The sequence below is a fragment of the Monopterus albus genome, unplaced genomic scaffold (assembly GCF_001952655.1).
Source record: "Monopterus albus unplaced genomic scaffold, M_albus_1.0 scaffold214.1, whole genome shotgun sequence".
NCBI classification, from domain to species: Eukaryota; Metazoa; Chordata; class Actinopteri; order Synbranchiformes; family Synbranchidae; genus Monopterus; species Monopterus albus.
This window is the reverse complement of record NW_018128094.1, coordinates 669,727-692,866: the sequence shown is the minus strand read 5'-3', so window position 1 is coordinate 692,866 and position 23,140 is coordinate 669,727. Positions and strand designations below refer to the sequence as shown.

At 41.0% G+C, this 23,140-nt stretch overlaps 1 protein-coding gene and 1 long non-coding RNA gene across 2 annotated transcripts; one reads left to right on the top strand and one right to left on the bottom strand.

The window, feature by feature from the left end:
- The first annotated feature begins 6,678 nt into the window (after positions 1 to 6,678).
- Positions 6,679 to 16,104, top strand: LOC109971062 (Na(+)/H(+) exchange regulatory cofactor NHE-RF3-like). Its single transcript, XM_020619079.1, has 9 exons — positions 6,679 to 6,763; positions 7,349 to 7,560; positions 8,900 to 8,971; positions 10,155 to 10,281; positions 10,903 to 11,039; positions 11,130 to 11,337; positions 13,107 to 13,303; positions 13,386 to 13,583; positions 16,099 to 16,104. Exons 1-9 carry the CDS (start codon positions 6,679 to 6,681, stop codon positions 16,102 to 16,104), a joined length of 1,242 nt encoding a protein of 413 aa, XP_020474735.1.
- A 3,695-nt stretch (positions 16,105 to 19,799) lies between these two features.
- Positions 19,800 to 22,323, bottom strand: LOC109971046 (uncharacterized). The gene is made up of 2 exons (XR_002276487.1): positions 21,930 to 22,323; positions 19,800 to 21,844 (listed from the first exon to the last, which is right to left on the bottom strand). It is a non-coding gene; the product is annotated as an uncharacterized LOC109971046 (long non-coding RNA).
- Between the last annotated feature and the right edge of the window lie 817 nt (positions 22,324 to 23,140).

The following is a 23,140-nucleotide window of genomic DNA, read 5'->3' as shown; positions in this document are numbered from 1 at the left end:
AACCACACACAACAATGGTTATCGTTCAAAATGTTTCCATACCTACAGTATATCAACAAATTCTACAGTGCTTGTAGTACTCATTCTTGAGTAAAGTGTCTTCTGTGATTGGTTTTATATAACAAGATGAATCCTGAATCATTGATACTTAAGTTAGAAATTTTTTTATATACAATTAGCTAGTTTAGGTGTGGGGACCCTCCAAATGGTAAGATAAATTGGAGGGGTTGTGAGATGGGTAATAAAGCTCTGCTACACACATTTGGATTTATTGTATGTGGAGGCACAAACTGGAAAGCAAAAGGTCTAGCAACACTTGCATTGTTCCAAAACCAATGTGCTTCAGCATAAATTCTTCGTCAGGGTCTATTCAGTGCTGACATGCGTTGGTCTTTTATCTTTGCATTAAAGCTGCTCTGTATGCTGCAAGTGTTGCCAGACCTTTTGCTTTCCTGTTCTACTGCAAAAAGACATTTCTTATTAATTTATTCCTATGTCAAATTCTGTTCTTTTGTTGTTGTAGATTCAGATTCAGATGTATGCCTATGGTTCATTTCTGGAGAACTGTACCTCAACAAGGAGAGCTCTCCTTGTTGGGCTGCTGTTGTTTTAACTCTGCCTGTTTTGTCATTGTTATGTGCGATTTGTTGAGATGACCCAAAGTAAAAATAAATAAATAAATCACCTGTAACTAGCATGACTTTTAATTGGGTTTAATTTCAGTGTCCGCGCCATCCTTCTCAGACAGGCCAGTGTGTAAATACTGCCATTTTTATACCTTAGATTAGTTTTGGAAGCATGAAGAAGAAAATCTTGAGTTTACTAATTCATTGATTGAGTGATTCATTCCAGCGTGGGCCAGAGAGGGAGATGCAGCCCCAGCACTGCTAAATCACTGGGAACTATAAATATTATAGAAACAGAAGAGGTGTAGTTCAGGTCAGGTCCCACCCCAGACCTTCAGATAATTTCATTATCTCTATATTGCAGCCAGGTTAATAGGTTGATTTAATACATACAACTGACTGTTTCACATAATTATCTTCTTAAATAACTTCAGCTCCACACTGACAGAAGTATCGGTCTCTGTTGAAATGTAAATACATATTTTGCCTTTAAAGACAGTGCTGGGACGCCGTATATCAACATCACTATATATTTTCACTTCATAGTTAGTCGGCCTCAGCTCTGCAAGATTTAAAGGGTTAAAGAGAATGAGAGGATCTGATTGGTTATTATTGGCTCTCAGCCCAGCTGTAAGTGCTTTAGTGAGTAATTTTATTAAACACAATTTTCATAATTAAGAAACAGAAAAAGGTGATTTTCAGATGTCGCCTGTCTGCTGTAGGCCACACATTCACTTTGTGTGTGCGGCACATGTTGGTCTAACTTCTGATGTGATGACAGGTGACCAGTGTAGCAAGACTTTAGAAGCTTCACTGGTCTCAGCGCATAGTTTCTCTATGACACTGTTAGATATTAGTAAATCCGTTAGATAATTGTCTAAACATTCATGTGTTAGTAATACAATTTAGTAAGATTTAAAGTCTGCTCTAGTCTGTTTTGTTTCAAGGTTAGCAGACAGAATGTTGATTCTGAAAAGTGAATCATGACACTAATTCTTTTCTTGTATTAATCTTGTGTTAGAATATTATGTCTAAATAAATGAATGAATGCCTTAGCTACACACCATGTGACAACATACACACACATTGAGATTCTTCATTTTGTTATGACTAGGTAGAAATGCAGCTGCTCCAAGCATGTGGCGCACTAGATAAGAGATGGAGACTTCGGACTGACTTCATCTCGGTAAGGGGTTAGCCCAAAACTTATAAATGTATTAGGCTCTGTGTGGCCAGGGACTCCACTTTCCAGCAGCCTGTGTGTGTGTCTCTGGAAGGGGTAGCAACCTGGGTCATGTTTGTAATTTTTACTTGTGGTTAAAATAAATCAGCACTTATTGAAGAAAAACAGACTCCTTCGTTATTCAGAGCTGTCAAATTAAAGATCTGGGGTATTACAACACTGAGTAAATGTTTAACCCTGTGGAGAAAGGAGCCACCATCTCACCTGCTGACAGCCTCTTTTATTGTCTCTGTGTGCTGTGGACCTTGTCCGTTAGTCAGAGCAGGGACACACTCACACACAGGACTCCATGAGCACCTCCACAGGTTGGTGCTTTCTCTTCCTGCTTCACAAACACATGACTTTCCATGGTTTGACTGTTCTAATGTAAACTTCCGTTCTGCTTGGTGTTCATGGCTGCGGTGGTGAGTCACATTCAGCTTTGTACTGTGTAAAGTCTTTTGTTGGTTTTAGGAACTGCTAGTGTGTTGTGTCAAACGGGTGCTACATCTCATACATGTGCTGGATTTAACACCACACAATGACTCTACCTGTTCTCTTCCTGGTTAAATACTCATGTGTATGGCAGTAACGCTAAGGCTTTGACAGGCCTGTGGAGAGATGATGTTCCACTGAGAGATAATGTTCTGTCTGCTGAGTGTAACCTGCTGCCTGCACACAGCTCAGTCCTCACACAGAGCAAAGAGCCTTGAGCTCAGCAATGACATCTTGATGGTTCCCTCATCACTGTGTTCATTAACGAAGGTTATAGCAAATAGCAATCATTCACAAATAAAAAATTAGAAAAAGCTGAAGGCTGAACTGCAGCAGGAGGCTCAGCAGTAAAGTGCTGAGTGTGAGACCAGCTGGAAGGCTTTCAATTTGGGTTTTGTTTCCTCTGTGTGTTTGTGGATGGTGCAGATGTGGTGATTTGGGAGCCCTGAGTAAACCCATGTGTGGGGTCCCTTATATCTTGACTGTTTCTACTAGAGAAAGTTCTTGGTATTCGGGTCACTGATTGCCAGGCATGCAGCCATTTACCTTGACATGAACTATTCACTGGAGCTTCCAGTGGAGGGACTTAGATAGCTAAGTACATTTTCTCAGGTTCAGATTTAAAGATGTGAGGTCTGGTGACAGTCTATATTTTTATCTTTATGTTCAGACCCAAACCAACACCAAATCTGATCTACTATCATGTGTCATGACCCATCATTTACTGAAGTAAATAAATAACAATTTTTAACAAAAAGCACAATATGAACCCTATAGGAGTTTTTCCATACTACCTACTGAAATGTGTAGCACCCAGTAACACTCGTCATGGGTTCTGTGTTTGTTCCCACTACACTCGACCCACTTTGCGGGTAAGGTCTGGGAGCACTCCTCAGGAGGTAGTACTAAAATCAAGCTTCAGGAACACCAGGGGGGAGGGGGTGCAAGCACACAGAGCTGGTAATTGGTTAAATGCCAACATCTTCACACCTCAAGCATTAGCAGTACAAGCACCACATGTAAACACAGCTGACTGCATGTGTGAGAGGGGAGCAGCCCCTCCCTCCTCTAAACAGAGACAGACGCAGAAAGTACAGTGGAAAAATAAAACACAGAACTGTTTGTTCCAAACCCGGATGCTATGCTCGGTGATGGTTAGGTTCTGATAGTGGAAACACATCATGACAAAAATGACTGAAAGCTACAATGAGGTAGGCAGTCAGTGCAGTCGGTTTGTTCTTCTGGTCTCCATATTTCCTCAACAGTAATGGGTTAACTTCTGCTGTTTGACAAGCAGACTGGGGAATATTATGTAAACGATAATAAAACATCATTCATAATGTTAATATTGTATTAAACAATTAGTTTGAAACGTGTCTCCAAGCTCACCGGTATCAGTGTGTCCTGCAGCAAAATGGACAATTACTCTACATTTACTTTGAAAATCCTGGGAGCTGCATCCACCTGTTTGTCTAGGTATGTAGTAACTAATTATATATTAAAGATCACTCAGCACAGGAGTAAACATTAACTTTAAAATTTTCTGAAAAATTGTCTTGGTGTTTATTGCCATGGCAACGCTGGTGACGTATCCAGAGTTTTCCGCTTTCCAAAACTGACACAGTTTCTCAGAAACAAAGCTGAAATGATTCAAACTCATGGCTGTCACATAAACCTGCCCTAGTGCTAAACTATCAAAAAGACTCCTGTTTTCCTCTCAAGGAATACTTCAGGTGTCATTAAATGAAAACCTTGAACGTGGAGAAAATACTTCTGGGTGGCAAGTACCCTCACTGAATCCCTTATTTTGGCAGACGTTCTGTGTCACGCCTCAGCTCTTCAATGGGAATTTTAAATGTCCAATATTGCATGCAGGTAGATTAGCACTGGGTAAAGATGACCAGTCTATCACACGGCTGACACTTAGAGACAGACCACACACACTCACATTCACCCACACAGAGAATTTAGAGTCACCACTCAATCTAACCTCTATGTCTTTGGAATGTTGGAGGAAGCACAGAAAACCCACACAGGCATGGGAAGAACATGTAAACTCCACACCGATAGAGTGCCACCAGACAACACTGATCCCAGCTCTGCTGCCACCAGCGGAGCTGAGTGAGTCAGTTCTCTGAGTGCAGAAACACCCACGCCATGTGGCGAAAGAGAGGGATGACACCTACAGTACATTAATGTCACTGTTAGCCTTCATTCACACCAATCATCACTTTCTATGTATTTACTGTAGTGGGCTCTGATGTTTTAATGGATGTAAACAATGCATCACACTGCTGAAGCCACAGCAGTTAACCATACTTTCATCATGGCTTACTCTGCAAACCAGTCCCATTGTGCACATCAGCTCTGGCCTCGCAGTTATACACGGTGGGCCACTGAAAGGTAGCCTGCTTCCAAAACAATCCACTTGCTCGTTCATCTTGGCAGGCTATTTTTCCATGGGCCACCCTGTATTTCTTGATGTGGTGCCTGATTAGTTGCTGTCATGGCAGCAGTGTCTCCACGAAGACAGCTGGGAGTAGCTCTGTTCTGGTTTGTAAGATCAAAGCCTCTCGTAACAGTTTATATTGCACATAGTCACTGTGTTGATCACTTGTGAACTATATTTGTGAGAACCGACCATCTGGCAGTTGGATACAGTAACACAAATGTTGTAACAAAAGACAGACTGAGTACAGTCTGACTCTTACTGGACAGCAGGCTGGCCCGACAGTTTCATCCTGCACTGTTTCATACTTTCACTGATCCTTTCTGGTTGCATTTCACCAGAGAGCTGAACTGTAGTCAAGATGAAATTCAAGGAAATAAGATGGCAGGTGCATCTTCCCATACACTCTGCTTATGTGCATTTTTATACATTGTCTGATTGCTTCTTCCAAGAGTGTTAAATGCATGTTTAAAGCAACACAAAACACAATCCACAAAACAACAGTCATCAGTGAAACAGGCATGGAGAACAATCCTAATCACATAACATCAAACTAAGTATATTAGTGCCATTTACTCTGTACTGTATGTTCACACAAAAGGTATCGGATATATTTTTTCACTAGAACTTCTATATACAGCTTCCTTGTATTGACCAGTTGCTCTGGATGTCAAGCATTGCCACAAGTGAGTTAACGGCTTGGCAAGGGGTTTATATTTAACAATTTGACAGTTGAGTCAGTCAGCCATCCCTCCTGTTATACGTAGATTGAATGTTTCAGTTAGCCGGTGAGTCATTCACCATTGACTAGTGAGGGTTAAGCAAGTACTGTATGGGTGTCATCAGAGACCTTCAGTCCAGTCCTGTTGGCCAAATGGAGAAGAATTGGTTCGACATTCAGTCCACACCTTGAGAAAATTAGCTGACATTTTTCTCATGCCATAAAGTCAGGCTGTGTCACTGGAGTCTCTGTAGTTTTAAGTGTAGATGTAGCATGTGGAGTTGACTCAGGTCTTGATTGATTGTCTTGAAAAACAGATAAAGCTGCCCTCTTTGTGCTCTGTTTAGCTCATATCGAGGCCCTGAGAAAAATATACTCATGCAGTGTTTTTTGTTCCTTCCAGTAATGTTCATTGTCTCAGTACATATTGAATGAGCTACTTTGGGTGTGACACTGGGCTGCTAAGGCCGGGCCCTGTGGGAAAAAAAAAATTGGGGCCAGAGCAGCAGAGGTCATTACAGTGACAGGAGGTGCTGGTACAGGGTGAAGCACACTTCCGTGGTTGTTATCATTCACTAAAAATTTACACCATTTGGTAAAAGGCATGGGACTTGAGTTTACCTAAATGCATTTGAGTCTTTGAGGCTGCTGCTGTCTGCAGCTGCAGGAAAGCACAGGTTTCTCACTGTGTGTCTGTCACTCCCACAGGTTGCCAGAATGTCATGGACCTTCCACGGTGAGGTCAGAATACCTCCTGTTAAGCATGTGTTTGATACTCACAATGAACACACTGCCAGCAGATTTTGGTGGAATGTTTCTCTACCAAAGACACGGAGATCCACTGACAGTATGTTAAGTTCATTGCCATGCAGTGATGACATAACTTTAATAACAGTGAAGCAGATTAAATGTGAACTGCAACCTCAGATGTGGAGGACTTCTTATCTGTGCAGATAGGTCTGGATACTTCAGCAGCACATTACTTAGAGCCAATAATTTCAGGGGGAATCACTACTGTACATCAGGATACTCATGAACATGCTGTACACTGATGAATATTCACCACCAAGAAACCTCAGACACACTGCTCCATATTGCAAGTGTTACAAGGCTAAAGAATGAGGGGCTGCTCACTCTTGATGCAACACATTTATTTCTGTAAACCATGGAGACTCGCTCATCCCGTACTGACTACCCTTCTTTGACTGGCGTCAACTACGGATGCTTCAGGCATTGGGTGCCCCCTGGGGGTGAGGTGGAGTATACGGGCATAGACAATCCTTTTCCTCTACAACACACACTAGGCTAAGGAGTAAATAAACTTCGACAGTAGGTTCTTCAACAGCCCCAGCCCCACTCATCACAACAGTTCAAAATTAAATGGGGGGCAACTATCTTTATACTTAACAATCACACAGTGCCACACAAGATGGTACAGTGAAATGAATGTAAATCTCTGCTATATAAACGAACATATAAAAAGTACTTTGACATGCTCAACACTTATGAAAATGGTCGTAGGATGAAATACAACTTCCAAAACACTGGTATGGTTCATTAAAAATGTAACCGACATTTGGTATGCTGGTTTAATATGACCATGAGTGCCACACTATTATACTGACTTTGACCATTTTTCATTTCTCTTTTCTCCAGTTTTACCTTCAATCCAAAGGAAGGGATTGATAATCCGGCTCTTGTCATCACTGATGATCCTGGTGACATTTCATACACAGGCTTCACATACACACCTTCTCTTGCAAACCTTCTGTCCTAAAGCCAATTCCCAGTGTCCCCCTCCAGTGCTGATGATCTTTATCTAACTCCGTGTGCAGAGCTGGATCAGAGAGTGGTGCCCAGACTGTGCCATCTGAAGCGTCTGGAGGGACAGAGCTTTGGCTTCTACCTACAGGTGGACCAGCGTGGCCGAGGCCTTGAGATCAGAGATGTGGAGCCATGGAGTCCTGCAGACCACAGTGGCCTCACAGACGGAGACAGAGTGCTGGAGGTCAATGAGGAATACGTAGACAACATGGACTTCAAAAGGGTCAGTGTCTAGAATTTGGGAACTGTAAGATATCAGATATAGTTTGTTGTGCATACCCATGCTGTCCACAGGGTTATTTTTTACTGAAATTGGTGACCCTGTGAACTATTACTGGACTTCACCATCTGTCCAAAAATGTCCCCACTTGTCCACAACAAGTGGGGACATTAGCTATGTTGACAGTGATCAAGGTTAGTGTTGACTTCCGTCCCTACCCCCACACATAGAGAATTTAACAAAGCGTGAAATTTGGATTTTATCTGATACCAAGTAACACCAGGTCAGGATCAGTGATCCCAGAAGTGATACCAATATTATTTCCTATTGAAAGATGAACTTAACACCATTATTAACAGAGGACTTCTGAATACATTTTCATTACCACCAAATGATTTGGCAAACATTTAGCATTGTTTTACACTTTTCTGTTAATCACTTGATCACATGCTCATTGAAACACGAGACAGTGTTTTGAGAGGTTAGGGTTAAATCCCAAGTTCTTGAGGAATCACTTGTGAAATAACAATATAATAGGGCTGAGGTATTTTGCCTATTGCAGCACATAGAGTAATTCTATAACTGTTGCACTGATCCCCAAGTGGGAAGGAAGGAAATAAAGCTAATGCAGGTCTGATGTAGCCAAGTGACTATGCGGTTCTCCATACATGTTCAGCTGAATTAGATTTGCAAGCTCAAACAACTACCAAAAACATAAGTAAAGTACAGATAAGCACACTTGTCACCTTTTGTCTAAAGGCCAAAATAAAACTTGCCTTTATCTGGCTTGTGTGGTCGCTGCAGGCCAGGCAGATGATAAAACCATCAGCTGCTCCGACATCAGGTTTTAGTAGTCGGAATCTTCCCGTTAAGATTTTCATCATATCATGTCAGTAAATCCAGCAGGTCAGGCAGTTTGAACCTCTGAAATGAACTGAATCAACCAACTCAGACAACATGCGAAATCCAAACAACATAACATTTATTGGTGTTGCATGAACAAAATATAGTTTCGATACAATGTCAAATTTCAAGGCAGCTCTTTAACTTCTTCTTCTTTTTTTAAGTTAAAACAAGTTGTATTTTACAGTCTGTTGTTGTTCAACCTGTTGCTGTTAGTGGAGTGACCCCAGGTCTGCACACCATTACACAGTACAGAAGTAATAGACATTACTTGTGTATAAACTGTACCACTCTGAGACACTTCATACACGGAAGTATTTTATTGGAGGTCAGGTCAAAGCAGCCCAGGACACATGTTCTGTGTGTTTAACTGGATGATGACTGAGAAAGAAACAGCAGAGTGGTCCACTGTTTTTGCCTCTCTGTGTTTACCTGACAGGTGGTGAGGATGATCCAGTCATGTGGCCTACACCTGTTTCTCCTGGTGTTGAGGAGAGCAGAGTATGAACAGGTATGAGGATTAACATGACATTACAGCCGTTTCCATCACTACCCACACCATCCCACATGGTGTAGACAACAAGTTGCTTTCACAGCAGATGTCAGGATGGGCACCAGCCTTAATGATGGTCCTGTCCCATTCAGGAGTGTCACATGGCCAGCACACATATGTAATAACAACTGTGAAAAGTGGCTGATATGGCCAGCACACATATGTAATAACAACAACTGTGAAAAGTGGCTGAGAGCGCATCACTCTTTTATCATATTCTGATCCTGAGTCTCTGCTCATTATTGTCTCTACTGTTTGACTGCCATATGGCACTTCCCACCAGTGTATGGCAATTCTTACTGACATACGTATGCCACTGTGTGCCAGGTAGAAACAGCTTGTCAGATGTGCTCTACTAACAGATGATGTTCTGATGCTTCTCTTATTTGAGCCATATGCTGGTTCTTAGTGCCACTGCTGACTACTGGCACATACCACTTCTTATTAGAGTATATTGTCTTACTGACATATAGTTTGCTGCTGTGGTAACTACAGTATGTGTATATATATCTAAGACAGCTTCCCCTGCTGTTACACTGACTCATCTTACATTAATAAAGGAAAATGTAAATGAATGCCCATAATTAGCATTGGAGGTTGTCCAATAGGCTACGCTTGCTATGCTAAGTGTACTGGGCTCATATGTAGCTGTAGCTGGGCCCAATAGTTTAGAGTTCATCGCATCAGTGACAGCACAAAGAGTGGTTACATTACAACATTACAGCATATGTTACTGGTTTTCATGGTACCTGTCAGTAAGATGTGTCACCTGTCAGTGGAAGACAAGCAGCATTCTGTTTTTGTGTGACAGACATCACAGGGTATGTCAGTAAGAGCCATCATATATCAGTGGGGAGGGAACATATTGTTTTCAGTCTCGCAGCAGTGACATGCCACTGAGAATCAGTGAGTAGGACACCTTCACTGCACCTGTATTTGATTGATATATTTGATAACTTCCCTTCACTGGAACATAACAAGTTTGGTGACCTTAGAAAAGTGAGCATTAAGAGTAAGGTTGAGTCAAAAGAAGTGGAAAGAGCTGTGTGAGCCTTACATGGAGTATCCATTTCTCCCACAGTTTATGTTGTACATTTGTGTTGTAAACACTTAAATTCTGTGTAATGTTGCTGTTCCCCAGGCAGTGCGTATGGGTCTGGACCTGAAGGCGCTGGCTGCGGCCTCCAAAGGGGACCGCTGGTCCAGACCCAGACTGTGTCACATCAGCAGACACTCGGAGCACGGCCTGGGGATAACCATCATGGAAGGTACCAACACAACACACTGTTAACTGCTCAATTACAGCTTCTCTGAAGAGCATGTCCACACAGAACCTCTGGGCTTTAACTGTTTTATGTGAAAGACGGCCCCTATGTCAGCAACTGTTGTGATGCTCCACTGACCGTTAATGATTTGCTTCATTGCACTGATAGTTCATCCTGTATAAAATGGCCCTGAAGCTGAGATTCGTGATGCTGTGTTCATATAGACCCTGGAATTATTGAAAATGGTGATAGCTTCTGTGTGTTTGTTTTTAAAATGTCTTCTGTATCAGACCTGAACCTGTATGTAGACTTCAGACAGAATCAGCCCAGCTGGTTGCAGTCTTTAGGCTAATCTAGGCTAACCCTATCTGACTCCAGCTCTGGTCTGAACACACAGACTTCAGATTGAAATCCATCTTGTCAGCTCACTCTCAGATAGAAAACTGTAGTAGTAGCACAACCTGTTCAGTAGAATCACTGGATGTTCTGCCATATTACTATTCAACCTTATCATTTATTAAAAGCTGAGAGTGGCCTAAACCCTGGTTTATCTTGTTACAAAATACAGTAGTTTTATACAACATCATACAAATACTCATGATGATGATATGGATGTGTCAGCAGGTCGGAAGGGCCAGTACATTGTGAGCACTGTGACTGACAGTCCAGCAGAGAAAGCTGGTGTCCGCACTGGGGACAGACTGATCTGGATCAACGGGGTTCTGGCGTCAACATTCACACACTCCACTCTAAGCAGAACTGTATGAGCCCGGTCTCCTCAATCACATCTAACCTGTGTGCTTTGTTAACCTCCACATGTGTGTGACCCCTGCACTATGTTTTGTCGTCAGGTGAAGAAGAGTGGGGACTCAGTGACCGTGTTGGTCATTGACAGTGAGAGTGAGTCTTGTTATGTCAGGAGGAAGATGCCCATCCTGCCAGTGGTGGCGGAACGCTGCAGCCTCCCCCATGCTGCCAAGAACATACACCTGGTTAAAGGCCCCGATGGGTACGGCTTCCTGCTAAGACAAGAGAGGCTGGCAGGTACTCGACGGATAGGTGAGACACACATCCGTACACACACACAGCTGGGAGAGCCAGCTCTATATTTTATAAAGACGACTGGTGCAGAGTAAGCCTGATGTAACATGTACCTCAAATTACACAAAGGTAGTGAAGAACTGAGGGAACAACCTCCATCTCTGTCCACAACAACCAATCATTCTGTAGAGTCGGAGCTAAGACAGAAAAACAAGCTTACAGAGCCTTTCATGCACACAGTTCTGTATAAATCCCAGTCACTGTAGAACTGGGCTGCAGGCACAAGCTTAACTTCCACTTCCACAGTCTGCCAATCATCAGTAGTGATATCTCAATCGTTATTAAATGTCTGACAGAAGAAGACAAAAGAGAGCATAAACAAGGAAATTAAACAGTAGAAATGTAAGCACTCAAAGGAATAAATGCACCTTTGAGTACATTTCACAGGCTGCTGTGTGTACTGCCAACAACAGCTCCTGGGGATTTGTACTCCAGTAATTGATACAACTAGGAAACACCAATGACCTTAAATTCACACATTATCAAAAACAAGGCATTTTGTTGTTTATTCAAATATCTAGATTAAAGAAAACTGGTTAATTGCTATTGAAAGAAAAACAAGCAATTCAGGTTGGTGTTGAAAATGAAAAATGGAAATTTAAGATGGAACTATAAAAATAATTTACTATAAAACTTTTTTTTTTTTACAATTCAAAGACAGCATCCATTATTGAGAGCTAAATCAACAAAGCTAGTAAACCTCAGTGGACTGAGGCTAGTGAACAGGGTAGCAGGCACCTGTGTAGTCACACAACCTGAACACACTTCACACAGCATACAAGGGTACCAGTCACACATCCCGCTGTCTTTACCACATCAAATAATGAAGGGACCTTGGCTAGATGAGCCAACCTCTCCCGTGGACCAGAGCCTTGTTCTGCCAGCGTAGTATAACTAATTCAGGCTAACATGCCGATATCAGGGTAAAATAATCTGTATTTTGTTGTATTTTGTAAAGATTACCCACTTTATTCAGAAATGCCACATGAGATCAGTCAAAAACTTCACATTTCACTTTAAAAAACATCTTATTGTCAGCCAACAACAAGCTGCCCTGTACCCCATGCTGTTCAAACTCAACAGTTTGTATAATGAGGACTTAGGTGTTGGTTAGGTGGCTAGTGAAGATGGTTATAAATATGCTGTAAATACTATCATCAACATAATCCTTGAATCCAAATTCTACTATTCTTGCCTGCTTCTTGGTTAAAATTTGGTTTGTTTGCTGCCTGTTCTCTGTTTCTTCTGTTGGACAGAAGGTAAAACCCAGGCAGGTATTTTCAGTTATTTTCCGTTGAACAGACCGGACTATTCTGGTGGTTGAATGAGGAATTGGAAAAACAAACTGCAATGAACTGCTACTTTGTGAGGAACCAGTTTGAGACTGGACTGTTCAACCACACATTGGACTCATTGCCCCAGAAGGCTCCGGTCCTCTTATCCTGTCAGGGTGAAGGCTTTGAGAGACTGTGTACAGTTGGTGTAGGAAAAGTTCATGTGAGAGTTTTGACTGGCTCCCAGTCAAAAATAATACCAAACGGTTACGATTCATATCTAAAAGTGAGTTAATCTTTGGGCTACACCATAAAACATCTTGGTACTGAGCTGCCTGACAGTAAATTGCACCTTTACAGGTCTTACCCCATGCAGATGTAACTTTTCTCTGTAATAATCCAGTGATTTAAGTGAACACGTGTTCCTTCTTGTCCAAATATACTGTGTCTCAGTTCATATGCTGAGGGAGGTAGATGTGGACAGTCCAGCTGAGGAGGCAGGGATGGAGGATGGAGAGCTGCTGCTGGCTGTCAATGGGGAACCTGTTGAATCCTTGGAGCATGAGGACATTGTCCAGAAGATTAGACAGAGTGGTGATAAAGTCATGCTCACCTCTATATCCATGCCAGGACGAGATTTCTACAGAGAGGCAAGTCAGTCAAATCAGTATGATGAACTCATCAGGCAGGTAGTGTGTCAAGAGTCTTAAAGTGCTTTCTGTTCTCCTGCAGTTAGGCATTTCTCCCCTGCTGTTCCATAAAGACGCTACACCGCAGGATGAGAGACAGCAGACCGTCTCCCGCCGCACTGAGAACCAGAGGGAAGCTTCTCTGACATATCCCACAGCGTCTGTTCAGGACAGAAAGGAGACCGGCTCTGCTTTCCCCTCAGACTGTGTCCCGGATCACTCAGGATATTTAATCACAACGGTATGTTCCTTCATTATAAAATATATGCGCACAGTGGTTTATTTAGAAACGGCTCCACAGACTGACAGTGGTGACTTTCACAGCAAGGCAGAGACCACTGAGCATGAGCGGGAACAACAAAGTGCCTTCTTTTCTTTGCCTTCCATGTTATATGGAGTTAGCACTAGAAAATGGAGGTAACTGTAATGCTTTCAGCTTATTTTGCACAAGAATGTCTCCAAAACAGCGGGCCTCAGGTGACCTCAGAAGCCAGAGTCAAGCTTCACACAAACAAGTCATATGCAGATTATTGTGTGTACCAGGTGAAGGAGGAAGACAGCCTGAGTGTCACAGACTTGGCTTTCAGTCTGACAGCCTATATACTAAGGATTTCCCTGGCTGGGAATATTAACTAAGATACTGCAGGCTCTCTAATCCCCTGTGACCTGCTGAGTGCCAAGTCCCTAACGTCAAACCTGACTCCAGTAAGATGATGGCTGTCTGCTCTCAGCAGGTCAGTGGCCCCAGTAAGAAGGACAGTCATCAACAAAACAAATCCCTGCTCACTACAGTGATGAGCTAATTAGTGGTTCAGTGAAGTAAGCCTGCTGTACATCTCATCATTATCTCGCACGGGTAAGGGACCACAGACAACCGATCAGTGCTGGCAATGCTCATCTTCCTGGAAAACACAAATGTCCCAGCTGGGCTAGCTTTTGTGATCTCAGGCCACTTCACCTTATGTTATTGGTGCCAACATGAATTACAGTATTGCTGAAACTAGCGGTGAAGTGTGCATGGGTTTCCTGTTTGTCTGATATATGTCTTGCTGTGTGCCGATGGGGCTAACCACCACCACAGTGTGCCAGTTAATCAAAATGCCAATTAGACTAAAATGTAAAATGAAATTAGGTCTGTAGTTATAACATTTTGATGTGTTTTTCAGCTATCAGAAAAAACAAGTGATGCTTTCTTGTGATGGAAAGAAGAGCACACAAATGGCCAGACATCACCAAACAAAGAGGAGGAGCGAGTAAATAATCATTATTTTATGTGAAAATCCTTGTAATATATTGTATGAAGCAAGCTATGAAATATTTCAGCTCCATATATAGGAGCCTAACATATAGAAACACATATGAATTTTTAGACATTTACTGTTATCTCAGTAATCTGATACACTGTAATGTTAAGACTGTATGGATGTAGTTGTTCATATAATGTTTGTGACATATTTTGACTCCTTTTCCTCAGCACATACATCTTTGGTACTATGACAGTTATGTATGTAGTGTGGATCTTTATTCATTTCACAATCCACTGTCTCTCTACGATCATGTACAGAATTGCCAGTGAATGTACAATAAATATAATTCATGTTATACACAATGAAGAGACAGATGGAAGTGGTTATTGTGGTTTCCATGAAAATGGTAGGTATAATAAAAGAAACATAACAATAACAACCTTTATTGGCCAAGTATGTTACACACAAGGAATTTGTTTCTGGTACAGAACCGAGGCAGCCATCTGCGGCGCCAACTCAACTGATGGCAACAAGGGGGGTTCAGTGTTTTGCCCAAGGACACTTTGACATGTGCACTGGAGGGACCAAGATTCGAACCTCCAACCCTCTGGTTAGGAGACAACTGCTCTACCCACTGAACCACACAGTCTTTTTAGAGCCTGTGGAAATACAAGCGTAAACAAACCAGCTTTTGTTCAACACAGCTGTTGTTTATAGCTGCTTCTAATCGAGACTATGTCTGAGAATAAGCTGCAAATGACGCCGTCATTCTCTGCTCTTGGTCTTTTGGTTGTGGAAAAAGAAAGGAAGATGTCAAGGTGAAAAACAAGAAACTGCACTAAATGGGTGAAATCATGGATACTACAGTGACAGACTGAAGGGGGTTTCCCAAAGCAAACCTGCCAACCTACAAGACCAGCAGAGGGCAACACCGGCCACAGAATGCAGCTACTGAAGGGGCCTAGTCCAAAAATAATAGAATTTGGATTCAAGGATTATGTTGACAGTAGTCATAGTATGAAAAGAACAGTGGTATGCAGAATCCACAGTGCAAAAATCAGTAACACATCATCATCATCCATCACTACAGAACTCACAAAGAAAGGTAAGTAATGCTACTTGAGTGTGTTTTTCCAGCTGACGATAGCTAACTTATTGGCTGTTCAAATGTTGGCCAGAAAGTTTGTGTTAAGTTTAAGCTGTTAGACCTGACTTCAAATCAGCTACGTATTTTATTGAGAAGTTTCTGATAGCAATGAAAGGCACAAACACATTTTTTATTTAATAGCTAAGGATGGGTTTATAGCCTATGAATATACAGTTAACAGTCAGAGGCGGTTTATGAAAAGTTTCACTAGTCCTGACACTCGTCATAAAGCAGCCTCCAGATTGAAATTAATGGAAGAGAGAAAAAAAGAATACAGATCTTGTTGACAATATTCATTTCCTGCCCTGGCAGGAGTCCTAAAATCGTATTGTAATTTTTTTGTGTTGTACTTATGGTTTCAGCTATAGAACTACAACGTTGTTCATATAGGAGGCTTGCTATTGATCAACTATAAGCAAGATTTATAAGGTGTAAACAAGCTACAACACTTTGTTAATGATTAAAATAAAACATTTTGTAATCAGTCTTTTAACCAATTTAATTGTGGAAACTGGGGTAGATCAGTAGAAGCTTGTATGAGTTGTGACTTTCTTGACTTATAGTAGGGACACGACTTGACTTGCTTGATTCTCACCACAGAGACTTGAAAATTAAGACTTGAGACTTGCACATGTGTGACTGACTTCCACCTCTGGCATACAACACGCACAGGAATGGAGCTGGGCTGTGAAGACATTTTTCATAGTGGCCACTTTGGGTATTGCAACTTCTGCATTCATCACATGATGCACATTGACTTTTCATACAATCACTGGAAAGGGAGCAGCTGTAAAATGGTGACAAAGAGCACATCAACATTTTAAAATCAACTCTTTTCAACTGAGCCCACAAATCTGACAAAGAAGCAACGAAATCACGTTTGAGATTTCTGCTCTTTAGTAAAGACATGAAGTCTGAATCAAAGTGTGGTCTTGTGCTGTGTATTTTTGAGCTGTTGAATAATGAAAATATGGACAACAAGGATGGCATTCTTCAAATGTCACATTTAATGCTTTCACCATTATTTTCCAGATGGAACCTTTTGGGTAGATCTTGCACTTTCCAAAATGACAACTGTCAACTGAATACCTAGTCATTAACTTTGATTTACAGTGTTTGAACTCAGAATTTAATAGATACATCTAGTACTGTATATACTGTAACTTTTATTCAAATTACAATGCATCTGATTAAAACATCAAATATACAAACATTGTTTAGGACAGCAAATTATATGAATCCAAATAGTCCAGTAGTGGTTGAGTTGTGGTTAGTCTCACACCAAGTCTGTCAGTTACTACTCTACAGTTTTCCAAAATGAGCATCATTTGATTCAAGTACTTAAATCCAACACAAAATAAAACATATAGGAAACTACTGTATCTACACAAAGAGTTCATACAGGCGATGTGGAGGGAGAGTGACAACACACACCACTGCTAGCTTGTTCATTCCTGAGAAAATTCCCATTCAGTTTCTATTAGACACATTTACATTATCTCTTTTTGTCAGAATATTGTTTGCTGAATGGGTAAAAGATAATCTGCCACGATAAATAACAGTGTCGCTGAGAGGTTATTTTTCATAATAGTGGATTATCTCACTTAAAACTATGGCGAGGTGATAGAACTCAAACAGTGAGCCTGATCAAGGTTAATCAAAAAACAAAAAAACAGTTTGATGATATACATGCATATACAAATTTAGAGAAAAATAAAACCAGCAAATTAAAAACACATCCACTGTGAAAACAAGCACACACACACACACAAAAAAAAAAACATACACAACAGTGTAACTGAGTGGACAGATGTTTCCAGGGGATGCTAAAGTCTGATGAACACGTAAGTAATTAGTCAAAGGCTCCTGCCATATTCACATTCTTGGGGTCCACGATGCTTTAGGAAGGAGAGGTGGGGTCTACAGAGTCAACACTTTCACACCGTTTTATCTGTTCCTCACTGCAGGTGAAGTGACCTTACCCTGTTAATGGAATCTGCAAGCCAAAATATTACCCAGCAAATATTTTCAGTTTGTTCTTTATGTGATCAGGATTTATTGTTAAAGACTTGCATTAAAGACACTCCTTATTAGCATATCTCCCATCTTTAAAGTGCCCAAGGCATGCTCATTTTGCTTGTTTCCAATAATTTAATGTTTAATCTTGGGTACCTCTAGATCATCTTTGCTCCCCTCATAACTCCAAATAGTCTGTAATTATTTCAGGATGATAAAACCAAAGAGCCTCTTCCTAAAAACAAGAGGATAGTTTGCGAACGCGCACAGGTCCTGCTACTGGTGTTGTGTCACAAGTGGACAGTACAACCAACCACAACAGCATTAATTAAGTTGAATTTCTCCTCCATAAACAAGTAAACAACAGTGTATGTACCGATGAAAAGAGATGTCTAACACTAAGCAAAGCGGGTAACTGAGAAACCCCATATTTTAACTGGCATAATGCTGACAGAGTAAACTCTCCAGCCTTACAACTCTCTAATGTTACAGAAACAAGTAATTAACAAACATGCAGCCTGTGTTTTTTTTGTTTGTTTTTTAAACTTACCATTAGGTCCTACCAAGTAGTGGAAACATCACTCCCTTTTTCAAGTAGTTCTAAGGTCGGTACATCCAACCAGTGGTTGCTGTGTCTTCCCCCACATAACCACATACAGTCCTAAAGTAGTGAAATTAACTCAAACAGGTAGCGTAGTGCCGACAATAACATCATGGGTCGTTAATCCGCTAGTTAACAAGCAACACATCACACGCAGCAGACACACTGGCCTGAAGCAGTCACAACAAACAGGTACTGTGCTCTGGAGGAATCAAGCCTTGATGAGCTGATCGCTAACTGCCACGGTGGCTTCACAGGCCGGCTGATCGTAGGTTAGACCCAGTCAGGTAAAACAGCAAGTCACTGTACAGGAACATTCCTGGACATGCAGTAACCTCAAGCCCTGTATATTCCTCCACTTCCTCCACAGTACAGCAGCAGGAGGTAAAATATATCCACAAAACCAGGTGGAGACCACGGTAATTTTTTTTTTTTTTTTTTTTTTTTTAATAAGCTTTATTGGAAACATACATAACTAACGAGGCAGTCTAACATTTTGCCAATATGGTGCAGGCACTGGTGGATGTCAGGCAAGCTCACATGAACAGCCTAGATTTTATGCCCATTCAAGGATCACGTAATATTTTATTTTGTTAGAAAAAAAGTCTCACGAGTGAGAGTTTGCGTGACGCGTATAAACCAAGTTGCTTCTGCATAGAAATGCTAGACATATGTACACCTCCTTTTTTTGAGCTTTAGGTCACGTCTAAGATGATAATTCACCATTGTAACATTGTAGATTAGTCAGAAAACAAGGAAAAGCATGCCATGGGCTCTTTAAAATCATAACAGCGGCTGTGTTCACAAAGCTATAGCTGAGGTCATAGGTGATCAACTTAGGACCATCGCAACACACCAATTCCACAGTAATGGAGAACACTTGCATGAGCTGTTTTTCCACAACAATGTGAATATGGTTTGAAGCTGCTGTCTTTCATAAAATCAAAATCAGAAAATGAGGATGTTACACATCAACTAGCTCATGTTGAGCCAGTACTGAATGGCTAACAGGTGCGTTGGTTTTTAGCGTTTCTGCTGTGTTGTGTTAGAGCTGGCAACATTTCAGAATTTGCAGTGTTTCTTTGTGCTATACATTTGTTCTCAGACCCACATACATTAGTATTTCATTTGATAAATGCTGGTACGCATTGCTAAAAGGGTGAAACATCCTTGTATTTTGTGGGTTTACCGTTTTGATTTCTAAGGCTGCAGTGTATTGAACCACTGTAGAAGTTATTTAAATGGAAACTCTGTTGGCACTGTCTGTATCATCTTGGGAAAATTGGTACTCCAACAAGCAGAAGAAGCCATATGATGCTGTTAATTGAGAAAAAACCCCACCCTGCAGCCAATTACAACTGTATACATAAATGGAAATGACAAGATAGATGAAATCAGATCAGGTTCTCAGACAGGAACAATCAGAAATCACAAACAAATCTCTTATTGGATTTGTATTGTCCCTTGCTCTATTATAAAAGCAAACTATTTCCGAGAAATATTTTAAACCAAATTACACAGAATGAATTTATGTTTATGTTTTAGTCATTAATAATTTTAGTTAGAAATGTTAGAAAAGCCACACCCCAACTCAGTAAGAGATTCAAAAGCTATTGGGCTCCAAACAAACATAGTACAGCTTGTAAAGAACTACAGAACACTAGTCTAGCTCTCAGTAGCCCAAAAATAACTTAAAAGTGGAAGACAGTTAATGTGAATATGTTAAAAGTGAATGGTATATGAAATAAGTTGTTGACACTGAGTGTTGAACACAGCCACTGTGGTGGAAACTGCAACTCTCCCTCCTCACCAGGTCCTATTCTATCAAAGAGTGAAAATCGACTAACAGTCAGGAAACCCTTGGCTATTGGTAGGGTTTTGTAATACAAACAGATGATTCAACGTGTCAGGTGAATGCTTTGCACTTAGTGCAGGAAAGGTCTGTGGGGAGGGGGGGGGGAGTACGCTTTACTCTCTCAGTATAAAATCTTGAATGGATATTCAAGTGTTTTCAATTCACCCCCACATGAAATCAGAAAGGTGTGGAGGTAAACAAAGCCAGGTTACTGAGCCCAAGAGGTAGAGACCAACACGGTGAATCCTTTATGTACATATTCACACAGTGTTGCTGTGATGAAATCATTAACAACAATAACAAAAGAAAGGCTTCTCCTTAGATATATCTACAACTCTGCTGTACACACAAGATTCAGTTAACATGACTATGTATTCTGTGACTCATTACAGGATTAGTTGTCCTCTACACCTCCTAGTTGCAGGGTAAAAATCAAAAAATATATACATTTATATGCAAGTTTTAAAAATAAAATTAACTTCACAGCCTTAGAAATGTGCAGGCTAATACAATTTCTATACAGTGGTATTGTTTATTAGGTTGGTATGTAGATTTGCTTCTCTATGTCACATATATACATGATCATACTTTGAGGTGTGAGAAGAATGCATGCCATAGGACACGAGAACAGGAATAGAAAACAATTCTAAAAATATATTAAATAATTTACTTCAAAGCTCTTTTTTCCAGAGACAGTATGGAGTATGTATGAGGAGGAGTGGGGGGACACTTTAGCACTGGATTACCATTTAGAAAAACCTACAGAGAAGAGACCATGCCATTATTTATACATCATCTGTTCTGTGGTGAGCTGCTTGAAAGCGATCCATGAAGAAGAGTTGGTCTATAGTAAGTGGTAATATATTCAAGTAGACAGAACAAAGAATTAACACCCTTCAAGAATGATATTGCTGGTTTAATTGGATCTTCCCCTTGGTACATTGTCTTCTAATAAGACAATGACAAGCAGAACAGAGTTCCTGTTCTTCCACAAGCAGGCTGCAAGGGAAGACTGGGTGCAGCCTGCAGTGAGCTACCACAGCCACGCTTTCTTCTCTGCTCCTAGAAGGACTCCTTTACAATCCGGCTCTCATTCTCATAGCGTTGGCCATCATCGTGATCAGTTCTGAGAATGTCAGGAGGACAAACAACAACCTGTAGCCTCAGTGTTACGCACGAGGCAAGAAACAAAACAAGCGCTGCTCAGACTATAAGGAGCTGTTCTGAAGTACAAGAGGCTCTCGTCAGCTTGTCTAAACAGACCACTTGATCTGTTAAAACCTGGCTCAATGCTAGATTATATAGATTCAAAAAGAGTGCTGTAGTAGTGAGTCCTAAAACCCAGAACTGAATTAACATTTTTGTACTTCCAGTTTCCTTGCCCTGAAGTCAGTGGGTTTTTTGTTGGACACCTGAAATAAGGTCTGTGATTCACACAAGGCCAATACATTTTGATGTTTTGTTCTATAAAATAAAATAAAATACATAAGTAAAAATTCCACTTGTGATTTTTAAGGCTTTTATGTGTCTTTAAAAAGGCTGTTGCTAACAAGTGGCTAAATGAGACTAGAGACGCTGTCTGGGACATTAAATGTCATTGCGCCGAACACAGAGACTAATCTAATCACTAGTCCACCTTTACAGCCTCATTGTTTTTAGATTCACACACTTCAAACTATTCTAACTGACACAGCCATGATCAGCTCTAATCACTAGTCCACCTTTACAGCCTCATTGTTTTTAGATTCACACACTTCAAACTATTCTAACTGACACAGCCATGATCAGCAGCTAGATCAGGTCACACTAAAAGGAAAGGACTTTGTAGAAGAGGTTAGCGCGCTAAATCAAGCTACAAGCTTTTTACTTCTGCCAATTGTATTTGGGCTTCAAAAATAATAAAAGAGGTGTTTTCTCGCTGAACAAAACATTACCTGTCATAAACCACAGTTTGTCACAGGGCTTATTTTCTGCAATAATCCAAAAGCCTATGGAAAAATCCCTTTAGCTTTTGTAGCCAGGGTGACACTAACTTCTGTGTTGGTCTACATGGCCAAAAATATTGCCACCCCTCCATTTCTGTCAGATAACTCAGCACTTCTCCCAGAAAATTGTTGCAAACAAATTCTTTGGTGTTCTCATGTTTATTTCTTTTGTTTGCATTGCAACAACACAAAAAAGCAGAAAAAAAGCCAAATCTGATCCATTCCACACAGAACTCCAAACATGGACTGTACAGAGTCATTATCACCTTTTCAAAACCATCAGAAATAGTTGTATTTCAAGCAGGTGATGCTCCTTTAGCTTGTAATGAAACTCACCTGTAGCAACCAACAGGTGCTGGTGATATAGAAATCACACTTGCAACCAGTTAAAATGGAGAAAAGTTGACTTGACGTTTGTGTCATGTAGACCACACTGAGCATGGAGAAAAGAAAGAACAGCAAAGAACTGTCTGAGGATTTGAGAAGCACAATAGTAGAAAAGCCTGGACAGTCCAAGGCTCCAAGTCCATCTCCAGAGATCTGGCTGTTCCCGTGTCCACTGTGAACAACATTGTCAGGACGTTTACAGCCCATGGCTCTGTAGCTAATCTCCCTGGACGTGGATGAAAGAGAAGAACAGATGACAGATTGTAACGAAGGATTGTTTGAATGGTGGATAAAGAACCTTGATCAACTTCCAGATAAATTCAAGCTGACCTGAAGGCACAGGATGCAACAGAATCAGCCCACACTGTCACCATCTGAATGACAAGGGGCACTATGGTAGGAGACTCAGGGGACCCACTGCTGACACAGACAAAACTTACCTGAGGAAGCCACAGTCCTTCTGGGAGAATGTCCTGTGGACAGATGAAACTAAAATAGAGCTTTTTGGTCGAGCACATCATTCTACTGTTTTCAGAAAACAAAATGAGGCCTTCAAAGAA